The sequence below is a fragment of the Podarcis gaigeae genome (assembly GCF_964106915.1).
Source record: "Podarcis gaigeae genome assembly, chromosome: 12".
Lineage (NCBI taxonomy): Eukaryota > Metazoa > Chordata > Lepidosauria > Squamata > Lacertidae > Podarcis > Podarcis gaigeae.
This window is the reverse complement of record NC_139688.1, coordinates 44,753,448-44,771,856: the sequence shown is the minus strand read 5'-3', so window position 1 is coordinate 44,771,856 and position 18,409 is coordinate 44,753,448. Positions and strand designations below refer to the sequence as shown.

At 44.0% G+C, this 18,409-nt stretch overlaps 2 protein-coding genes across 6 annotated transcripts in view; one reads left to right on the top strand and one right to left on the bottom strand.

Moving 5' to 3' along the window:
• OSBPL10 (oxysterol binding protein like 10) overlaps nucleotides 1-15,759 on the top strand; it is a 74,147-nt gene extending 58,388 nt beyond the window's left edge. For 4 of the 5 annotated variants that reach the window (XM_083705773.1, XM_083705772.1, XM_083705771.1 and 1 more), the window contains 5 exons: nucleotides 4,490-4,967; nucleotides 9,668-9,854; nucleotides 10,989-11,171; nucleotides 13,769-13,922; nucleotides 15,650-15,759. In XM_083705773.1, coding sequence (XP_083561899.1) covers nucleotides 4,490-4,967; nucleotides 9,668-9,854; nucleotides 10,989-11,171; nucleotides 13,769-13,922; nucleotides 15,650-15,694 — 1,047 coding nt within the window. In that variant the 3' untranslated portion in view covers nucleotides 15,695-15,759. The remainder of the gene's footprint in view (nucleotides 1-4,489; nucleotides 4,968-9,667; nucleotides 9,855-10,988; nucleotides 11,172-13,768; nucleotides 13,923-15,649) is intronic. The other variant, XR_014556816.1, reaches the window with a different exon arrangement.
• Nucleotides 1-18,409, bottom strand: part of STT3B (STT3 oligosaccharyltransferase complex catalytic subunit B) — a 259,595-nt gene that overhangs the window by 186,085 nt on the left and 55,101 nt on the right. The gene's annotated exons all lie outside the window — the stretch shown is intronic.

The following is an 18,409-nucleotide window of genomic DNA, read 5'->3' as shown; positions in this document are numbered from 1 at the left end:
AATGAAGGGGAAATGTGTGTGTGTGTGTGTCCTATGGGGCGAATGCAGGCTTCAGGAAGCTCTGCACAACCCTTGGGAGACCGGCGCGACTTCACCGCAGTCTCCCAAGGGTTGCGCAGAGGTGCCTGCACTCCTGGGCTTCGTGCAGCTCTCCGCAAGCCTGGAGAGACTGGCGCGGTTCCCTAGGCTTGCGGATAGCAGGCTGTTCTGGGGGCTGGGGTCGGGGGAAGCTCGGGCTTCCCCCGCGCCAGCCCCGTGCTTGGGGGGGAAATAATTTTTTTTCTTTATTCCCCCCCCCAAAAAAAAAACTAGGTGCGTCCTATGGGGCAGTGCACCCTATGGGGCGAAAACTGGTTGGCCACTGTGGGAGCAGAACCAAATGGAACCGGGCTGCTCTTGTTTTCATTCATCCTTTATCTTGCGTGCTTTATCTTGCGTGTACAGTGGTTCCTCGGGTTAAGTACTTAATTCGTTCCGGAGGTCTGTTCTTAACCTGAAACTGTTCTTAACCAGAAGCACCACTTTAGCTAATGGGGCTTCCTGCTGCTGCCGTGCCGCCAGAGCATGATTTCTGTTCTCATCCTGAAGCAAAGTTCTTAACCCGAGGTACTATTTCTGGGTTAGCAGAGTCTGTAACTTGAAGCGTATGTAACCTGAAGCATATGTAACCCGAGGTCCCACTGTATTACGAAAAAGCAGTTATATTTTAAAGATCAAAAGCTGTGTTTGTGACAGGCCTTACTCTTCCCTATAAAAGCATCACCTCTGGGTATCCTGATAGTCACAGGAGCATGCCAGGTCAGTCATCACAGTTCAAAGATAGAGTGACCTCTTGATTAGCAAAGACACGACCTCTACAGGCTTGGTTGGGTGTCAGGCCTAATGAGCAGAACAGCTCATTCCCAATGGTCTTTCCCCATGAAAATCCGTTGCCAAGACTGAAAGTCCCCACCTCCTCAACAGGACTTTCCCCAAGTAATCGGAGACTGCGCTTGTCATAGCAAGAGGGTGAGACACCCGTGCCTCTGACTCTTGGCCTCCCTCCTCCCACTCACTTGCTTCAGCTTCTCCCTCTGATTTTGGACTTCTGTCTGTCACAGACTCTCCCTGCTCACTAAGCCCTGTTACCTCTTCAGCTTCTGACACTTCCTCTCCCCAGGCTTCTCCCTCTTCTCCTCTGACCGCTCACTGTAGTCCCACCACCACTTTCTGGGCTCTGAGTCTTCTTCCCTTGGGGGTTCCCCGGCTGCTTCCTCCCCCCATTCCTCTGCATCCAACCAGCCCGTAACACTGATGCTGATGTGAGATTAATAGCTTTTAGTTATTACAGAAGCAGTGCCACTTTTCAAATAAAAAACTTGCTGTTTTACTTGTATAAACCACCTTTTATGTAACCTAAATGCCGGTACCTGGAATCTCAGGGTCTTTTCCTTATTAAACTTGAAATTGTAACGTGGGTGCAGACTTGGCCAGAAAACTTAATGGCATTTTGCTCCTGACGGACTTGCTCATTATGTAAGCTCGTATGCTCTTCCAAAAGTAGGATCACTTTGCATGTGCTCTGCGCCCCAGTAACTAAAGATTGTTGGTAGTGGCCCCTAGACACATGCAATTTTGACTCCATTCTCTCTGTAAGTCAATATTAGCCCTGAGTATTGCACAGGTGTTAAAGAGGAATGTAGCAGAGTTTCCTTTTGAAAGCGCTTTATTACGCTGGCAGCCTTCCCAAATTCAAGCATCGCTGGTGGGGTGGGGAGGGCCAGTTCTGTATTGGATTTGCAGATGACTTTTCTGTTTGTCTAAATCGGCCTGCAGCAAACTTTTTGAAGCTTCCTTGTTCCTTCACCTTTTCAGTGCAACAAATATTGCATCTATTATTGTTGAAAATAAAAATACACAGCTATTCTTGCAGCATGCTTACAGCTGCTATTTCTGTCCATTAATAGACAGAATAGTTTGGCAAACAGTATCATCAATCACACACATGGCCGTTGGGTAGTCAGATCAGTCCGGCAATGCTGGGCATTATTCCAGAGCTGATGCTTATGCTCCTTTCTCTCCCCAGCTATTACTATTCCATTTTCACGGGCAGCCCTGCCAAATCCCAGGCGTCTGCTTACCAGAAATTGATATTGTAGATGTGCAGATTCCCTCCCTCCCGCCCCGGCCACATGCTGCTTCTTGTCTCCATGTTGCATCTGGCCTGGAAGTCTACAAAATAGCATTTGTCCCTTGTTATACACTGTGTGTGTGTGGGGGGGTATTAGAATAGGGAATTATTTGGGTAGATTTTACTTCTTAAAGGTAAAGGGACCCCTGACCGTTAGGTCCAGTTGTGACCGACTCTGGGGTTGCGATGCTCATCTTGCTTTACTGGCCGAGGGAGCCAGCATACAGCTTCTGGGTCATGTGGCCAGCATGACTAAGCTGCTTCTGGCGAACCAGAGCAGCACATGGAAACACTGTTTACCTTCCCGCCAGAGGGGTACCTATTTATCTACTTGCACTTTGACATGCTTTCAAACTGTTAGGTTGGCAGGAGCCAGGGACTGAGCAACGGGAGCTCACCCCATTGCAGGGATTCGAACCGCCAAGCTTCTGATCGGCAAGCCCTAGCCTCTGTGGTTTAGACCACAGCGCCACCCACCAGTTCTTAGGTTGTGCTAATATTCACTGATCAAATGACACAAGTTGGCTTCAATAGTGCTTCAAAAAGCTTCTAAACCTATTTATCCAGAGACAACAGCAGAGCAGGAAAAATGGACAGCTCTGTGAGTAATGACAGCACTGTATCAGGTCTCTGAAAAGGAGATTATTTGTAAAGACGAATATTTGTATGCATGCTTAGACCCGGTACAGCTGTGACGCATAACCGTGGTTTAGGTATACAGATCAAGCTGCTGGGTTGCATGCTTTCTCCCTTCTGTCCCTTCTCTCTTGCACATGAATCCCTTCTCTTCTGCTGGCTCTTTTGTGCCATTGCTTTGGATTAGAAATTGCCAATTATAATTAGTGCCATTCTCAAAACTCCAGAATCACGCTGTAAATCCTAAAGCTTGGCTGAGGATGGGGGTGGAGTAACTTTGTGCCCATGCTCCTACAGACTGCTCCATATGTCTCAACCCTGATTTAGTGTCCTTATGGCTAGTGCAGATGTAAGAATGGCAAATTATGATAACGTGTTTTGAGAAGGCAGAAGCAAACATCTAGTTATTTCCACCATTGTTGGCTTTGGCCCCATGGAGAATTAGGTTCAGATTAATGCTGAACCATAAAGACGCAGAGAGAGTAACCGAGAACTCTTGTGTTTCCATCTGTGCAACTGAAATATTAATGTGGACAGGTCCGGATCAATCAAATAAGGTGCCCTGCGCTGCATATTAAAGTGCAAGTGGAAGTTGTACTACTGGCAATGTGGACTGAATGAAAATCTTCTCCATCTCTACTTTTGTAACATCCCTAAAGGAGAATATTGCACGCTTCCACTAGCAGTCCCTGTATATGATGATGTGGCCATATCACGCTTTAAAGACCCAGTTGTTTAAAACATTGCTTTTACCCAGGACCGGTTGTGCCATTGCTAGCTTTGGTGCTTTTTAAAGCGTTTGATTTAAATTTAGTGTTGTATTCTGGGCTTAATGTTTTTTTGATGGTTCGTTCTGTTTCCTTGGCATAGAATTGCTCATCGTTATGGCGATTTGCATGTTGTAAGCCACCTAGAGAGGGTCTGACCTGGAAAGACAGCCTATAAATACTTTCAAAATGAAATAACGCCAATCCTCAACTGGCAAAGACAAAATTAAGGTGGGATCAGAAACTTTCTGCTGGATGAAGCCTCATGTCAGTTTTGGAGAGGCATTAAGAGCGCCATCATTACAAAACACTTGCTCTTTGGCACAGCTGAAGCATTACATGCCAAGACTAGAGAGCGGTGGAAAATTAATGTGAAACAGTGTGGGCTTATAATCAGGGTTTTTTTTTCTTACGAGTGGAATCCTGGGCAACGCTTTTGCCTTGCTCTGATTTGAAATGTGTCAGAACTACCGGTGTCCAGATACAGATTTCTTTGTGCCACCCACATCCAGCCTGCCAGCCGCCAAAGTTGGCACGTCGCTAGTAGAACTCAATTAACTTGAACCAAACTGATGTACCACTTTATGTAAGCAAGGAACGCTGTCAGGGAACAATTGGCTCACTTATTAGCTAAGCCGAGCAAGACAACGAAAGAGTCCAGGCAGTTTGAATAGCGTGACCTTGTGAGGCCACTGAGGACTCTGGCGAAATAGATAGTGACTTGTAGAATTGACCAAAGCAATGAGTGTTGCCTTCATTCATTATTTGCACTTCTCAGTCCTCAGAGCGAGCTCTCTGGCAGTGCGAGGAAAAAAGCACGTTTATTTTGGCACAGGAAGTTTTGCAGCTGCCTTAACTGTTTATTCAGTCATGGAAAAAAAAATGATTATTTGCTTTCCCCCTGCACTCGATACAGGTAGTTCTTCCAACTTTTATTTTGGAGAAGAGGTCGCTGCTGGAGATGTACGCAAACTTCCTGGCCCACCCCGACCTGTTTTTGACAGTTTCGTCCGGAAGCACCCCTGAGGAAAGAATAATTTACTTTGTGGAGTATTACTTAACAGCCTTTCACGAAGGCCGGAAAGGAGCCGTTGCCAAGAAGCCCTACAACCCAATTATTGGAGAAACTTTCCATTGTTCTTGGGATGTGCCTAAAGACAAAGTGAAGCAGACAAGAACTAACTCTCCCTCTCCAAGCCCCAAGGGCAAGGCGCCGTCGCCACCACCACCGGAAAACTACAAGCTGCGGTTTGTAGCTGAACAGGTATCCCATCACCCACCAGTCTCCTGCTTTTACTGCGAGTGCAAGGAGAAGAAGATGTGCGCAAATGTTCATGTATGGACCAAAAGCAAGTTCATGGGGATGTCTATAGGTGTTTCTATGGTAGGTGAAGGTAAGACATACCACAAAGATACAATATATATTATAGCAGGCTTGCTTATCGCACAAGATTTTAGGAAGCATTGAAGAGAAGTCCCCTCAAAACAAACAAACCCTGAAATCTACCATCCTCCATTAAGAAACATAAATTAAAGCTAAAGGGACCGCTGACCATTAGGTCCAGTCGTGGGCGACTCTGGGGTTGCGGCGCTCATCTCGCTATATTGGCCGAGGGAGCCAGCATACAGCTTCCAGGTCATGTGGCCAGCATGACTAAGCCGCTTCTGTCGAACCAGAGCAGCGCGTGGAAATGCCGTTTACCTTCCCGCCAGAGCGGTACCTATTTATCTACTTGCACTTTGACATGCTTTTGAACTGCTAGGTTGGCAGGAGCTGGGACTGAACAACGGGAGCTCACCCCGTTGAGGGGATTCGAACCGCCAACCTTCTGATTGACAAGCCCTAGGCTCTGTGGTTTAACCCACAGCGCCACCAGCGTCCCTTATTAAGAAACATACTTCTGAGTAATAGCAGCAAAGCACTCTATGTACTTTTCAGCCTCTGGACACTAAAATAAGTGGAAATGTCCCTTATATAAGCTTTTCAGGAGTCCCAGCAATTTAACATGTGGTCACAGAATCATAGAATTGTATAGCTGAAAGGGACCACGAGGGTCATCTAGTCCAGCCACCTGCAATGCAGGAATCTTTTGCCCCATGTGGGGCTCGAACCCACGACCTTGAGATTAAGAGTCTCATGCTCCAGCAACAGAGTTATATCTCTGGATCTTCATATTCCTCCCCAATTGACTTACTGTATTGGCCCGAATATAAGCAGCACTCCCCCCCAAAAAAATTCCGACCGTGAAAAGTTAAAGTGTGGCTTAAATTCGCGACTTTACAAAAATTGGCTTTTACGATATCGCTGCCGAAACAGACCTGGGTAAAACGGAACAAAAAATGTTTTATTGCCAATTTGCAAACTTGAGACTGTTGTGCAATTACCGTATTTTTCGCTCTATAAGACGCACCAGACCATAAGACGCACCTAGTTTTTGGAGGAGGAAAACAAGGGGAAAAAAAATCTGAATCTCAGAAGCCAGAACAGCAAGAGGGATCTCTGCACAGTGAAAGCAGCAATCCCTCTTGCTGTTCTGGCTTCTGGGATAGCTGCGCAGCCTGCATTCGCTCCATAAGATGCACACACATTTCCCCTTACTTTTTAGGAGGGAAAAGTGAGTCTTATAGAGCAAAAAATACGGTAATTCTAATGTCATTTATTGCTTTTCCCGTATTTTACAGTGCAGTATTGATTTGGCAGCGATGTCACGCTGGCCACGTGACCCGGAAGTGTCTCCGGACAGCGCTGGCCCCTGGCCTCTTGAGTGAGATGGGCGCACAACCCCAGAGTCTGACAAGACTGGCCCGTACGGGCAGGGGTACCTTTACCTTTACCTATTGATTTTTTATTTGCATTTATGGTGCTACGAACAGGTGTTTGATCCACTTATGGGTCCTTTCTAGTACCCGTACGATTTTCTTCTACATTTTCCGTTCATGGGTATGAGTGCCTGCAGAATTGTATTAATTGAATAGCAATTTGCGATCTTAGCGGATGTACGGTAACTTTTGCCGGCTTGCCAGATCAAAGGCTTAAATTGGCTCGGAGTTACAATTCTACCAACTGTAGCAATTTTCAGCCTGTAACCCAATTTTAAGGGAGCGGCTTCTATTCGGGTATTGTCCTTTTCCCTCCCTGCCCCCCTTGAATTTTAAAGGTGCATCTTATTGTGGCTGCAGCTTATATTCGGGCCCATACGGTACGTACCCCAGGCTTTGCAACACACCTTGGCTGTGAGAAAACGCCACATTCCTGGCTTTGATTTTCATATATTTTTTTCAAATACATATTAAACATATTATTACAATATTAGTAAATATGGCATACTCCAACTTACCCGTTAAAAGTACATAGCTCAAACATACTAATGGAACGATAACACAAGTTGTAAATCACTGCTTCTCATTTTTGGTTCCTGGCAGACCTAATAGCCTAGGAATACGTCTTGAGCTTTGGGTCGTAACATGGTTTTAAACATTGGTTCTTGCTCACTGTGTATTACTTCTTACAGTACGTTTGTCTTTGCTCAGTCTTGTCTTAAGAATTGTGGGCCTTTTCTCGCCTCTCCTATTTGATGCCATTCAGATGTTAAAGGGACCCCTGACCATTAGGTCCAGTCGTGACTGACTCTGGGGTTGTGGCGCTCATCTCACTTTATTGGCCGAGGGAGCCGGCGTACAGCTTCTGGGTCATGTGGCCAGCAGGACTAAGCCACTTCTGGCAAAACAGAGCAGCACACAGAAATGCCGTTTACCTTCCCGCTGGAGCGGTACCTATTTATCTACTTGCACTTTGACATGCTTTCGAACTGCTAGGTGGGCAGGAGCAGGGACTGAGTAACGGGAGCTCACCCCGTCACCGGGATTCAAACCGCTGACCTTCTGATTGGCAAGTCCTAGGCTCTGTGGTTTAACCCACAGTGCCACCCGTGTCCCAATTCAGATGTTGCTGAACCACAACTACCATAATTCCTGACCATTAATGGTGTTGGCTGGGGTTGATGGGAGCTGGAGTTCAACAATATTTGGAGAGAAATCCATTGGAGAAGACTGATATAAATAATGTTGGAATAATGGGTTAATCTGCAACTGCATCTAGGCCAACTGTACTTCATGGTCTGCCAAAAAGGGAAAAAACCTCACAAAACATGCTGAATGGAAGTTAGTATATGAGAGATTATGGCGAGCCTCCCCAAGTTGAGAAATTAATTTCACGCTGGGAAGTATGAACTTTCTCATCTCTTCTCTCCTTGGGAATGTGTGAAAGAAGCCTTAATTTTGAATTCAGGGGGAAAGCCCTTATGTCCTTATTTGCTAGATAGCAGTGTATACAGTTAGACTGTCACAATCTTAAGCTCATTGGAAACAAACAGTTTGGAATAAATTATTAGTGTCTTCCCAGGTGGGACCAGTCTCTCTGCTTGCTTATAGGTGGGGAGTGATCATGCTTCTATTCTGCATAGCTTTTAACGGTTTTTAATATGTGAAAGTTTGATTCCGTTCCTCCTGGTTGTAAGATGCTTCCTGCTTCATTCTTAATATGGGTTTGTTGAATTTTGGTTTTAATGTTTGCATGCAGCTTTTTTTTGCCGGGGGGGGGGGGGGATTGAAGCGAAATACTCATGTGATGATGGTGTTCCATCATATGACTATGTGCGTCATTCACCGTGCTGCTCACAGTTTTTTTCGTTCTGCAAATCAGTGTAGCTGCTGGTTGTTGTAAGTGACTGAAATTGTGGCCTAAGCGAGTACCATGTGATTGAAAAATAAGAGAGGACCCTTCTCTTATAGGAAACCACTTAAGACTGCTGACGTCTTCCACAACCATTCATTGCATGAATCTGAAAAGAATCGAAAGGGAATGTTGATTCTGACTCCTTATGACTTTGTCACCAACTCTTTAATTGGTTTCCCAAACTTAGGTCTCCAGCGGATTTGGGGACTACAGTTCCCATCATCCCTGACCACTGGTCCTGCTAGCTAGGGATGATGGGAGTTGTAGTCTAAAAAGAACTGCAGACCCATGGTTTTTGACCTACAGCATCACCTTGTTTATTTTATTAATGTGACCTGTAGAAAACATGTTGCTCAAAAGTATGGGGTCAAAGAGGGGAACAAACCAATATGTTTAGTAGTATATATAATGGATGCTTGTAGTGAGAGCTTTCCTTGTCTCATATAAGCAATGACAGTAACATGGACCTGCTTCAGATTTTCTGCTAGGGAATTCGGAAGCATTTGTTCACATTAATTGCCCAAATCAAGGATGCTGGGACTATATCCCAGAATACATGTCCAGCTCAAATCTGTGTTTTGATTTTTGTGTGTGTTCTGAATGTATTTATCAATTCATACTGTTAGTTCTAGCTAATGGTAACTGATGGTGGATACAGTATAAGGGTCTCTTGGTTTGACTACTCAAGACTCGAGTCTTGTTTGCAGGTTTCTCCAGAAGGCAGGCATCTGTTTGGACACCCTGAGGATGATGAGCTAGATGGGTCTTTGGTGAGATCCAGAAGGCTCCTCTTGGGTTTAAAAATATTGTTTTAGGGGAGCCTTGTTAGATGCACTGCCAGGCTACCCGCAGTTGGTATCACTTTGCCATATTAGGCACCTCATATGCAAGACAGGTAGCACCTGACGTTTTGGCTGAATCTGAGCAAATTGGTCATTCTCATGGTGGGACTTCCATTGCATGTAGGCTTCTTATTCAAAGCTGGCAGGAAGTGGGATAGATACGTTATTTTATCAAATTTTAAGGAGAGTGATTAGAAGTTAGGCATTTTTCTCTTTGGGGGGTGGAATATAACACAACTATTATTATTTTTTAAGCTTGCAGCTATGTTGAGCATGGAGACCAGATTGGATTGCTTGAATGGCTTCACCAGTCATGTCTGGTTTTCGTTTTAAATTTTGTAGCCTTTTAAAACCAAATCACCCCAAGAAAAGGAGGATTTTTACAAAAGGGCAGTTGCAAAAAGAAAAGGAAAAAAACCATCTTGGTGGAGATCGTTCTAGTTATATCAGTCTTGATTCTCAGTGCTGAAAAGTATTTCTCTCCATCCCCACCCCTCATTTCTGCCTCCATCCATAGGTATTCTTTATCTGCTGGAACATGGGGAGGAATATGTGTTCACGCTGCCTTGTGCCTATGCTCGCTCCATTCTTACCGTTCCTTGGGTGGAGCTGGGAGGTAAAGTGAGCATTCTCTGTGCCAAGAGTGGCTATTCGGCTACAGTCACATTCCACACCAAGCCTTTCTATGGAGGAAAAGTACACAGGTACTGAAACTGCTCTTTCGCATACTTTCTTTTTCTTTTTAAAAGATTGCTCTGTGGAAAAAAATAAAATACTAAGACAAGCAATATTAACTGCCAAACTGCTTACTGTTTATAATGCTGCAGTTGCTAGTGGTTTTATACTACTTTAGAAATGTGCTTTGCCAGCAATGTCTTGTATGCTTTCATAAGAAGAACAACAACATGTGCTCGTATTTGAGGCTGTTCCATTTCCTGCAGTTTAGAGAACTGAAGGAAACTCCCAGGCACTCAGTGGCTGAAACTTTACAGGGTCTTGAATCCATATCGCCATCAGGACTGGGAGATACCTGGTTTTCAACATCGCGATCTATCACGAGCTAAACATCGTGATATACCGATATATCACAGTGTCTGAAATAAGGATGTGGAACTGTGTAGAGGTGAACAGAAGGGCTGGGTGATACCTGGTTTTTCCAGCATCGTGATATAATCACCAAGTAAATATTGCAACATATCGCTATATCACAATGTTTGAAATAAGGGGGGAGAGCGTTGGCTGGCTGCACAGTTTTTCTTGCATTGTGATTTTTGCATAGCGCATGTGCACACACATACATCATGATTTACAATATATTACCAGGTTGAAAATTGTAAGATATGGACTTCAAATTGGTTTTGGGCGATATATTGATATATTGTCCAGTCCTAACCACCATATTCTAACTCTGGGTGCTGTGTGAAATGTGAAGCACCAACCACAGGGAAGTAATTCAGATGAAAAGAAAGGACATTGTGCAAGAACAGGATAGTTCTTTTGTGTGTCCCCTCTTTTTTTTAAAAAAAAATATCCAGACTAAGCTAGGAGCCGCAAAATTGGCAATACATCTGCATAGAGCAATGGTCCCTGGTATTTTGTTTGTAATGGAGACATCAAGTTTATGAGAATGTGGTCAATACATAATGAAAGTAGCTTCTTGAGTGCTCTCCAGCTCAGAAATGTATCTGAATTGTTCTTCTTGCTGTTTCTCTAAAAAACAAAATGATTATTCTTGGCCTCCTTTTCTGAGTTTGAGTCCAGTGGAAATATTTGCTGTGCATGCAAGTGATTTCCTTTCACCTGTGTCTTAATCTCCATATTTTATCGTTTTGATGTAGGGTTACAGCTGAGGTGAAGCATAACCCCACCAACACCATAGTGTGTAAAGCACAAGGGGAGTGGAACGGCACGCTGGAGTTTACGTACAGCAACGGAGAAACCAAAATAATCGACACCACCAAGCTACCCATCATCCGCAAGAAGATCAGACCGATAGCAAAACAAGGTCCATTTGAATCAAGGTGAGGACGCTTTTGCAAAACCATCATGACTAGTTGTGCTTAAGAGAAGCAGGAAAAGAAAGGACATATTGAAGCACTTGTCCCTGTTTGTACAGCAGTGTGGAAAGAGCAACATAACTATCTTGCTTCCCTAAGGATGTTTCCAAGTTTTCGTTCCCCCCCCCCCCAATGATTTGTATGCTGAATCAGCATGCTGACATTCTGCCCGCATGGGGATTCTTCCACCCACAGTGCTAATTGCTGCTGCGCAAAGGCTCTTGGAAGCTGCTTTCCCGTAGATGTTATTTTTGTTTGTTGAATGTTTATCTCTCTAATACTGAGGGCCCAGAACAAGCAAGAAGAAAAGTCACGTAGTACATTGATATCATTGGGAGAAGGGCTGTAGTTTAGGGAAGAGCCATCATAGCTCAGTGGTGGAGCATCTCTCTTGTATGCCATGGTCCCAAATTCAATTCCCGGGATCTTCAGGTAGGGTTGGAAGAAACTCCCTGTTTGAAAATCTTGAGAGTTGCTGCCACGTCAGTGCAGACAAAACAGAGTTATAGGTAAGCTCAATGACATTTGCACACTCCACCCATGAAAATTTCGCAGAGATTTTGTTCCCAAATGTTGCCGCCCTGCACTAATTTTCAGATACAATTCCTTTTCTCACTAACTGAAGTGGCCCAGGGGAAATGGGGGATCGTCACAGCAGTAATCTGGACTGTTGGGCTTAGGTGAATTTTTCTCAGAAGAGGATTCTAGAGTTGAAGCTCACCTACAGGTGGTACAGTCGTACCTTGGAAGTCGAACGGAATCCGTTCCAGAAGTCTGTTTGACTTAAAATGTTTGGAAACCAAAGTGCAACTTCCGATTGGCTGCAGGAAGCTCCTGCAGCCAATCGGAAGCCGCAGAAGCCCTGTTGGACGTTCGGCTTCCAAAAAAAGTTTGAAAACTGGAACACTCGCTTTCGGTTATCGTTCGGGAGCCAAAAGGTTGGGCAACTAAGCCGTTCAGTATCCAAGGTACGACTGTACTTAACACCACGGAAGCTGGTGCTGATATGCCCAGGAACCTAACCAAAATGTTGTAGAGATTGCGCCTTCTCAGGCACATTCCTCCACATGCCCCCAAATCCAACCCTTCTGGACAGCAGTCCAACAAGAGATACGCAAACAAGATTAACAAAATATGCAAGAGATTAGCTAAACAGGTATTAGAACTAACCCCAGAACTGGCCCTACTGAACATCTTTCCAAGATCATAATGACCATTTACATTATACAGAGTTTATAACCCACCTACTCTCAGTGGCCAGAAGCCTTGTAGCCAGACACTGGCGAGACCTGACAGGAGTGAACATGGGCCACTGGTACCAAATTGTATGGGAAACTAGAAAAGCTAACCAACAAACGGACACGGGGACAAATAGAAGAGGACGCCTTCCCCCCAAGTATTGCTCCCCTTTATCACATGCATGGCCTAACAAGACAACGACAAGAACCCACTTTCAGCATATGAATCAATCTGGCTTTCTTGACCCAACAAGCCCCTCCCCCCCACAAATGTAAACAAACCCAAACTGCAGCCAACCACAGACAACTGACCACATCCTGCTCCCCCAAACCCTCTCATGACCAAGGAAATGTAACAGGTGAATAGAAAGAGAACTTATTTGGTTGACACTGAAACAAAACCCCAAACGTACACTATAAAAAAGAATATAGGTTTCACCACCACCCCTCTTCTCCCCCCTCCTCTTCCCTGACTCAACACTAATGTCTCATAACAAATTTAACTGATCTGTAAGAAAGACTGTACCACCCGAAAAAGAGACAAGGCATGTACTTTTGTAAACCAATAAAATCTTTAGTAAAAATTATTAAAGTAAAAACAAGAAGAAGAGGAGGAGGAGTTTGGATTTGATACCCCGCTTTATCACTACCCAAAGGAGTCTCAGAGCGGCTAACATTCTCCTTTCTCTTCCTCCCTCACAACACTCTGTGAGGTGAGTGGGGCTGAGAGACTTCAAAGAAGTGGGACTAGCCCAGGGTCACCCAGCAGCTGCATGTTGAGGAGCGGAGACGCGAACCCGGTTCACCAGATTACGAGTCTACCGCTCTTAACCACTACACCACACTGGCTCTCTAGATTCTTCACACTGGCAACAGGGTTTTCAGGACCCTCTGGAGAACTGCAGATGACCCAACCACGCTCCCCGGTCAGTGTGGACCCACGGCTCAGGGCAGGCGCGGCTTCTGACGCGGTTCCCTCAGAGAAGCGGTGAGCAGCCCCCTTCTCCCATCCCGCGCCACTGGCCTTCGGGTCTCTGCCAGGAGAGGGGCGGCGAGGTGGGTGAGCAGCTGGCAGCGGGCTGCGATCCTGGCTTCAGGACCTGACTAAACCCTCGAGCCGCCCCTGTGGTCCCGTGGCCGCGGCAGCGTTTCCCAGGGACTCGCTGTGTGAAGGTTCTAGAGTTGCATGCTATTCCCTCCTGCTAGGCTTCGATTGTTTCCCACCTGTTCGCTAGGAGTTTCCTTTCCATTCCAAAAAGCGGGCTGGCAATTTTCTTCATTCTCTCCAATTCCCTTTATGTCCTGCTCTGATCTACTCGACAGGCATCTTTGGCAACATGTTACGAACGCCCTGAGAGAAGGCAACATCAGCGCAGCAACAGACCACAAACAGCTTCTTGAGGAGAGGCAGCGAGTAGAGGAGCGGCAGCGAGCAATTAGCAATACGGTCTGGAAACCAAAATATTTCATCAAAGAGGTAACGAGACTGGCAGGCAGCTATTTATTTTTCCTTTTACCATGGCAATGCATTAAACAACTGTGTTCAGACATCATGCTCAACTAGGGTTAGCAAGATGTGAATGAACGTTGCATCCTCCTGTGTGCTCATGCGTCTCCTTCCCCTCCTCTCTTGTCCTCTCTTCAAGGAGGACTTCATGCCTTTTGTTGACCACAGATTGCTGTGTTGCCTGTACCTGGAACTGTGATGATCATTAACGTTGCCTAGTTTAAGCAAACCCACTTCAGAAACCATGGTTTGAAACCATGGCTTGCTGGACCTAACCATGGTTAACATTAAGCGCGTATGATATTTACTAAAATAGGCAGTAACTGCTTCTGAATTGCATCAAATCTCTGGCCCCGTGTGGAAGGAGAGGAGGAGAGCATTCAAGCCCTGGAGGCAGTTAGCTTCCTTCACTAGATGAAGATATCCTTCAGCGTGATATCTGAACACTGCCAGCATTGTTAGGATCACGAGGGCCTTCGATTTTTAAGATTTGTCTTAGCCATAGAACATGCCTTGTTGGAAAGTGCTCTGATGTTGACTCACGCAATATGGATAAAGATGGATTAAAGACAAATGCCCCATTTAGCAACACTGGAGCAAATTTTGACAAACTATTTTTGGATGCCATTTAAAGTTACTTTTCAGGCTATTCTGCTTAATCTTAGTAACCATTAATTCTTATTAAATGCAGAAAGCCGGGAGATGAATAGAATGGGCGAGTTGGAACCTATTAGATGCCTTTTACCACAATAAATATTTTATTCAGTTATTTATAGGGAGACTTTTATGGAGTTCTGCAAAACTCTATGAAATGTCACGAGCCACTACAAGCTTAAAGCAATAAGCTCAGGGCCAAATGTGTGCATCTTTCTGTCTCTTTTTCCTTTCCCTTTCATTGATTTCCCCCTCAGTTTGATATTTTTCTGTGGTTTGTGGAAGAGCTAATATCTAGAAACAGGATTACTGTTGTCCCTCAATAAGAAGAGGGTTTTATTGCAAACCATTTTTCTGGAAGCCAAACAGATTGTCTATTATCTTTTCGTTCAGACAGAACGTTTAGGGCGGCGGTAGGAATCTGCGCCCCTGCAGATGTTTTTGAACTCCAATCCCCAGCCAGCCAGCTCAGGGATGTAGGGAGTTTTTTAACCCAACACCTGAAGGTCTACTTTCCTCCATTCCTGGCTTAAAGTAAGGTTAATAAATGAGTAGTTGTGGCCACGAGGTGCAATTAGCCTTGCAGACAGAAAACAAGAGGAGCCAAGATAACATTCTCTGGTGAACATATTCCCTGTTAGAGACACCCCAGTAGGAAAATTGCCCTGCCACTGAGATAAAACAAGGCAGACTGCTGTATTAAGCAGCAGTTACAAGTTTGTAAGTGCACCTTATCCACAGGGGAATATTTCTTTAAATCTTTCTCTGCCGTAGATCCAGCTTCACAGAGGCAAGCTCTCTTAGTCTGAGAAGTGGCTTGCTTCCTCAGGAGTGGAGCTATATTGCAGAGAGGCTATCAAAGGAAATGTTTTCTGTCTGGATGGCGCTTTTATTGCCAGATTAATTGTGACTTTGGGATCACGACTCAGTACATGCAAGCTTTGCAGAAGTTATGCTGGACTTTGCAGAGTATTTAACGTTTTGAAAATTTGTTGTACGGCACTAAAGTGAGACTGACTTGCAATTTCTGTGATTCTTTACAGGGTGAAGGGTGGATATACTTTGATCCCCTCTGGAAGACTCATTGATAATCAACTCACCTGGACTCAAAAGGAGCCCATTTTCTAAGGCATTAAAAGATGCACTTTTTAAATTTCAGGTGTGATCTTAGTCTTGCTATAAAAGCTGCATACTGTGAATTATGCAGTTCAAAACAGCTAAAAGCTCAAGTTTATTGAAGAGCAATTTCCTGTTCATATTAGATATATGCACTTACAGTGTATTGATATATAGACGTCTATTATAGAAACCCCCCCCCCCCAATACACGGACGATGATTAAAACTCAGTTCTTTTGCACTCAAGTCACAACGTCCATTACACTGCTTGCAGGATCAGCCTTCGTATTGGTAATTCACACTTTTAGTATTATTATTAGCTGAGATTTTCAATTTTTCACATTGCCAAAAAAAAAGAATAAAAAAGGTTTTGCACTTAAGGCCACTTGACACTGACAAGTTTCATGGTCAAGCCTGTGGCTTAAACAACACGCTTTGTCTGACACAAGAAAATTTCCTTTGTGCATCCATACAATGGAATGCTTCTGTCTTGGTGATTCACTCTCAAGCACTCATCTCTCGACATCTTGTAGGAAGACAGGAGTACCTAAGCAGCCTTGTTCATCTGTTGCCCTCATCTTTTCCACTGTATGCTATGCGCGTCCATTGTCATTCTTTTGAAGACCCAGATTCCCTTTGGTGAGTCACTTACCAGATGATGCAGCAGAGACTTCTGTTATACCATGCTTTATAGAGCAGGCTTCCTCCACCTCGGCCCTCCAGATGTTTTGGGCCTACAACTCCCATGATCCCTAGCTAGCAGGACCAGTGGTCAGGGAGGATGGGAATCGTAGTCTCAAAACATCTGGAGGGCCGAGCTTGAAGAAGCCTGCTTTAGAGACTATTAATTGTTCTTTCAAGTTGTAAGCAGACTCGCCTCGTTTCTGTATACCATTCTTTTGCGATACTAATTGCTTTGATACTCGTCCATATAGGGGGAGCGTATGTGTAGCCCCTGAAGAAAATATCAGCTCTACAACAGAGATTTAATTTAGATGCTTAGACTATACTACTTGGCATAAGTTAAGGGCTTTAGAAAGGGGGGGGGGGATCCTGCACCATAGTTTTTGTAGTGTAAGAGAGATGCCCTAAAATGTTAAGTGACGCCAGAGGTTGTCAGAGTACTATCTTGTCTACTATTAAGTTTTTTGGTTTTTTTGTAGAAAATTTATGGTCCAAACTGGTTGTTCGGAATACTGTTTATCAGCTGCTGAGAAGGTAGAACAGGGGAGTAAAACCCAGCCCACCCCCGGCCCCTAATTTCTCATTTCCTGGTTGATGGCATTTGGAATAACGCAAGAAGCACTGGGCAGTAGAATTGTCTACACATCAGCCTTTTGGACACAGGTTACAGATGCTTGACTAAGCATAGCCATGTTGAGTGATGGGGGTGCATATGTATCCCTCTGAATGGTTCAATAGGTAATTGCTCTGTTAGAGCCAGCAGCCAATCTCTCTCTCTCTCCCTTTTTTGTACATACATTTGAACCATTCATAGATGCAATCAGGATGCATGAAGAAAACCTGTTGGGAAGGAATTGCAAAATCCATTTCAGAGTAGGGAAAGGGTCGTGTGAGTTTACCGTGAGATCGTTAGAGGAAGGAATTCTGGTTGTGCTTCAGTTGTAGCTGCACAATTGCTCGTATATCCTAATGGTTTAAATAGGCTTGATTTAAAATAATGGATCAGTGTAGAAGGTTCTCTGCATAGCCCATGAAATCATCTTTACAGTCCTCCTAAATCATTCTACGTATTAGTTAGGAATGCTGATTTTTTTCTTTGTATTATTTTTGTGCCTTGTCTGCTCTGATTCACTACTCACAGATTGTATATTAAAAAAGGAAAGATACATTAGTTAGCTTTTTAATAACTTTCTCAGCAGAAATGTAAGGTGGCAGTCCAAACTATACACATATATCTATATATAAAGGAATGTATTACAACTTTGCATTATCCTTGCTTTTAGCTCTTGCCTTTGAAGAGCATCAAACATTTTACCTGAATACCTATGAATCAAGCTCTACCTTTGTCCCTATTTGTTGTATACTTGTATCAGCATATGAAAGCCATTGTATTTATAAAAGCAAATTTTTCTTAAATGTGTTTAAACCATATTTTAAAGGGGGGAATGTACATCCTCAGTGTAATACAAATCTTGTTTTAAAAGGAACGTTTTATAGATACTGATTTCCTGTTTTCAAATTCTAAGTCTGAGTGGTCTTTAGTTGCAGCAGAACCTGATTTGCACGGCTTGTATAAACTCTTGTTTTAAAGAGGTTAGCCTGTTAAGTCTCTGGTAAACCACAAGTAGTAAACAAATGCTCTCAGTGTCACCTGAAATCCGAAATTATCACCTCTCAGTATTTTGCTCATTCGCCAAAGAAATTGTTACATCCTCAGATTACATTATTAATGTTAATTTGAATGTCTAGGTTGTATTTTCCTTTTCTGATTTGAAAATGGTTACCAGTACTGCAGGATAAAGCTACATTTGAATGAACACTTTACAATTCCTGGTGTGTTAAAAGAGTCTTTTCTACTTAGCACCGCATGGTTTTAAAAAACACCGTTTAACGTTCTAGTAAATACCTTTCTTTCCTCATGTCGGTTCAACACCTGCTTCCTCTACTGAAATCAGCCAGAATTTTATTTTCCAACACTAAGAGGTGCAGGCTCGTATTTGGA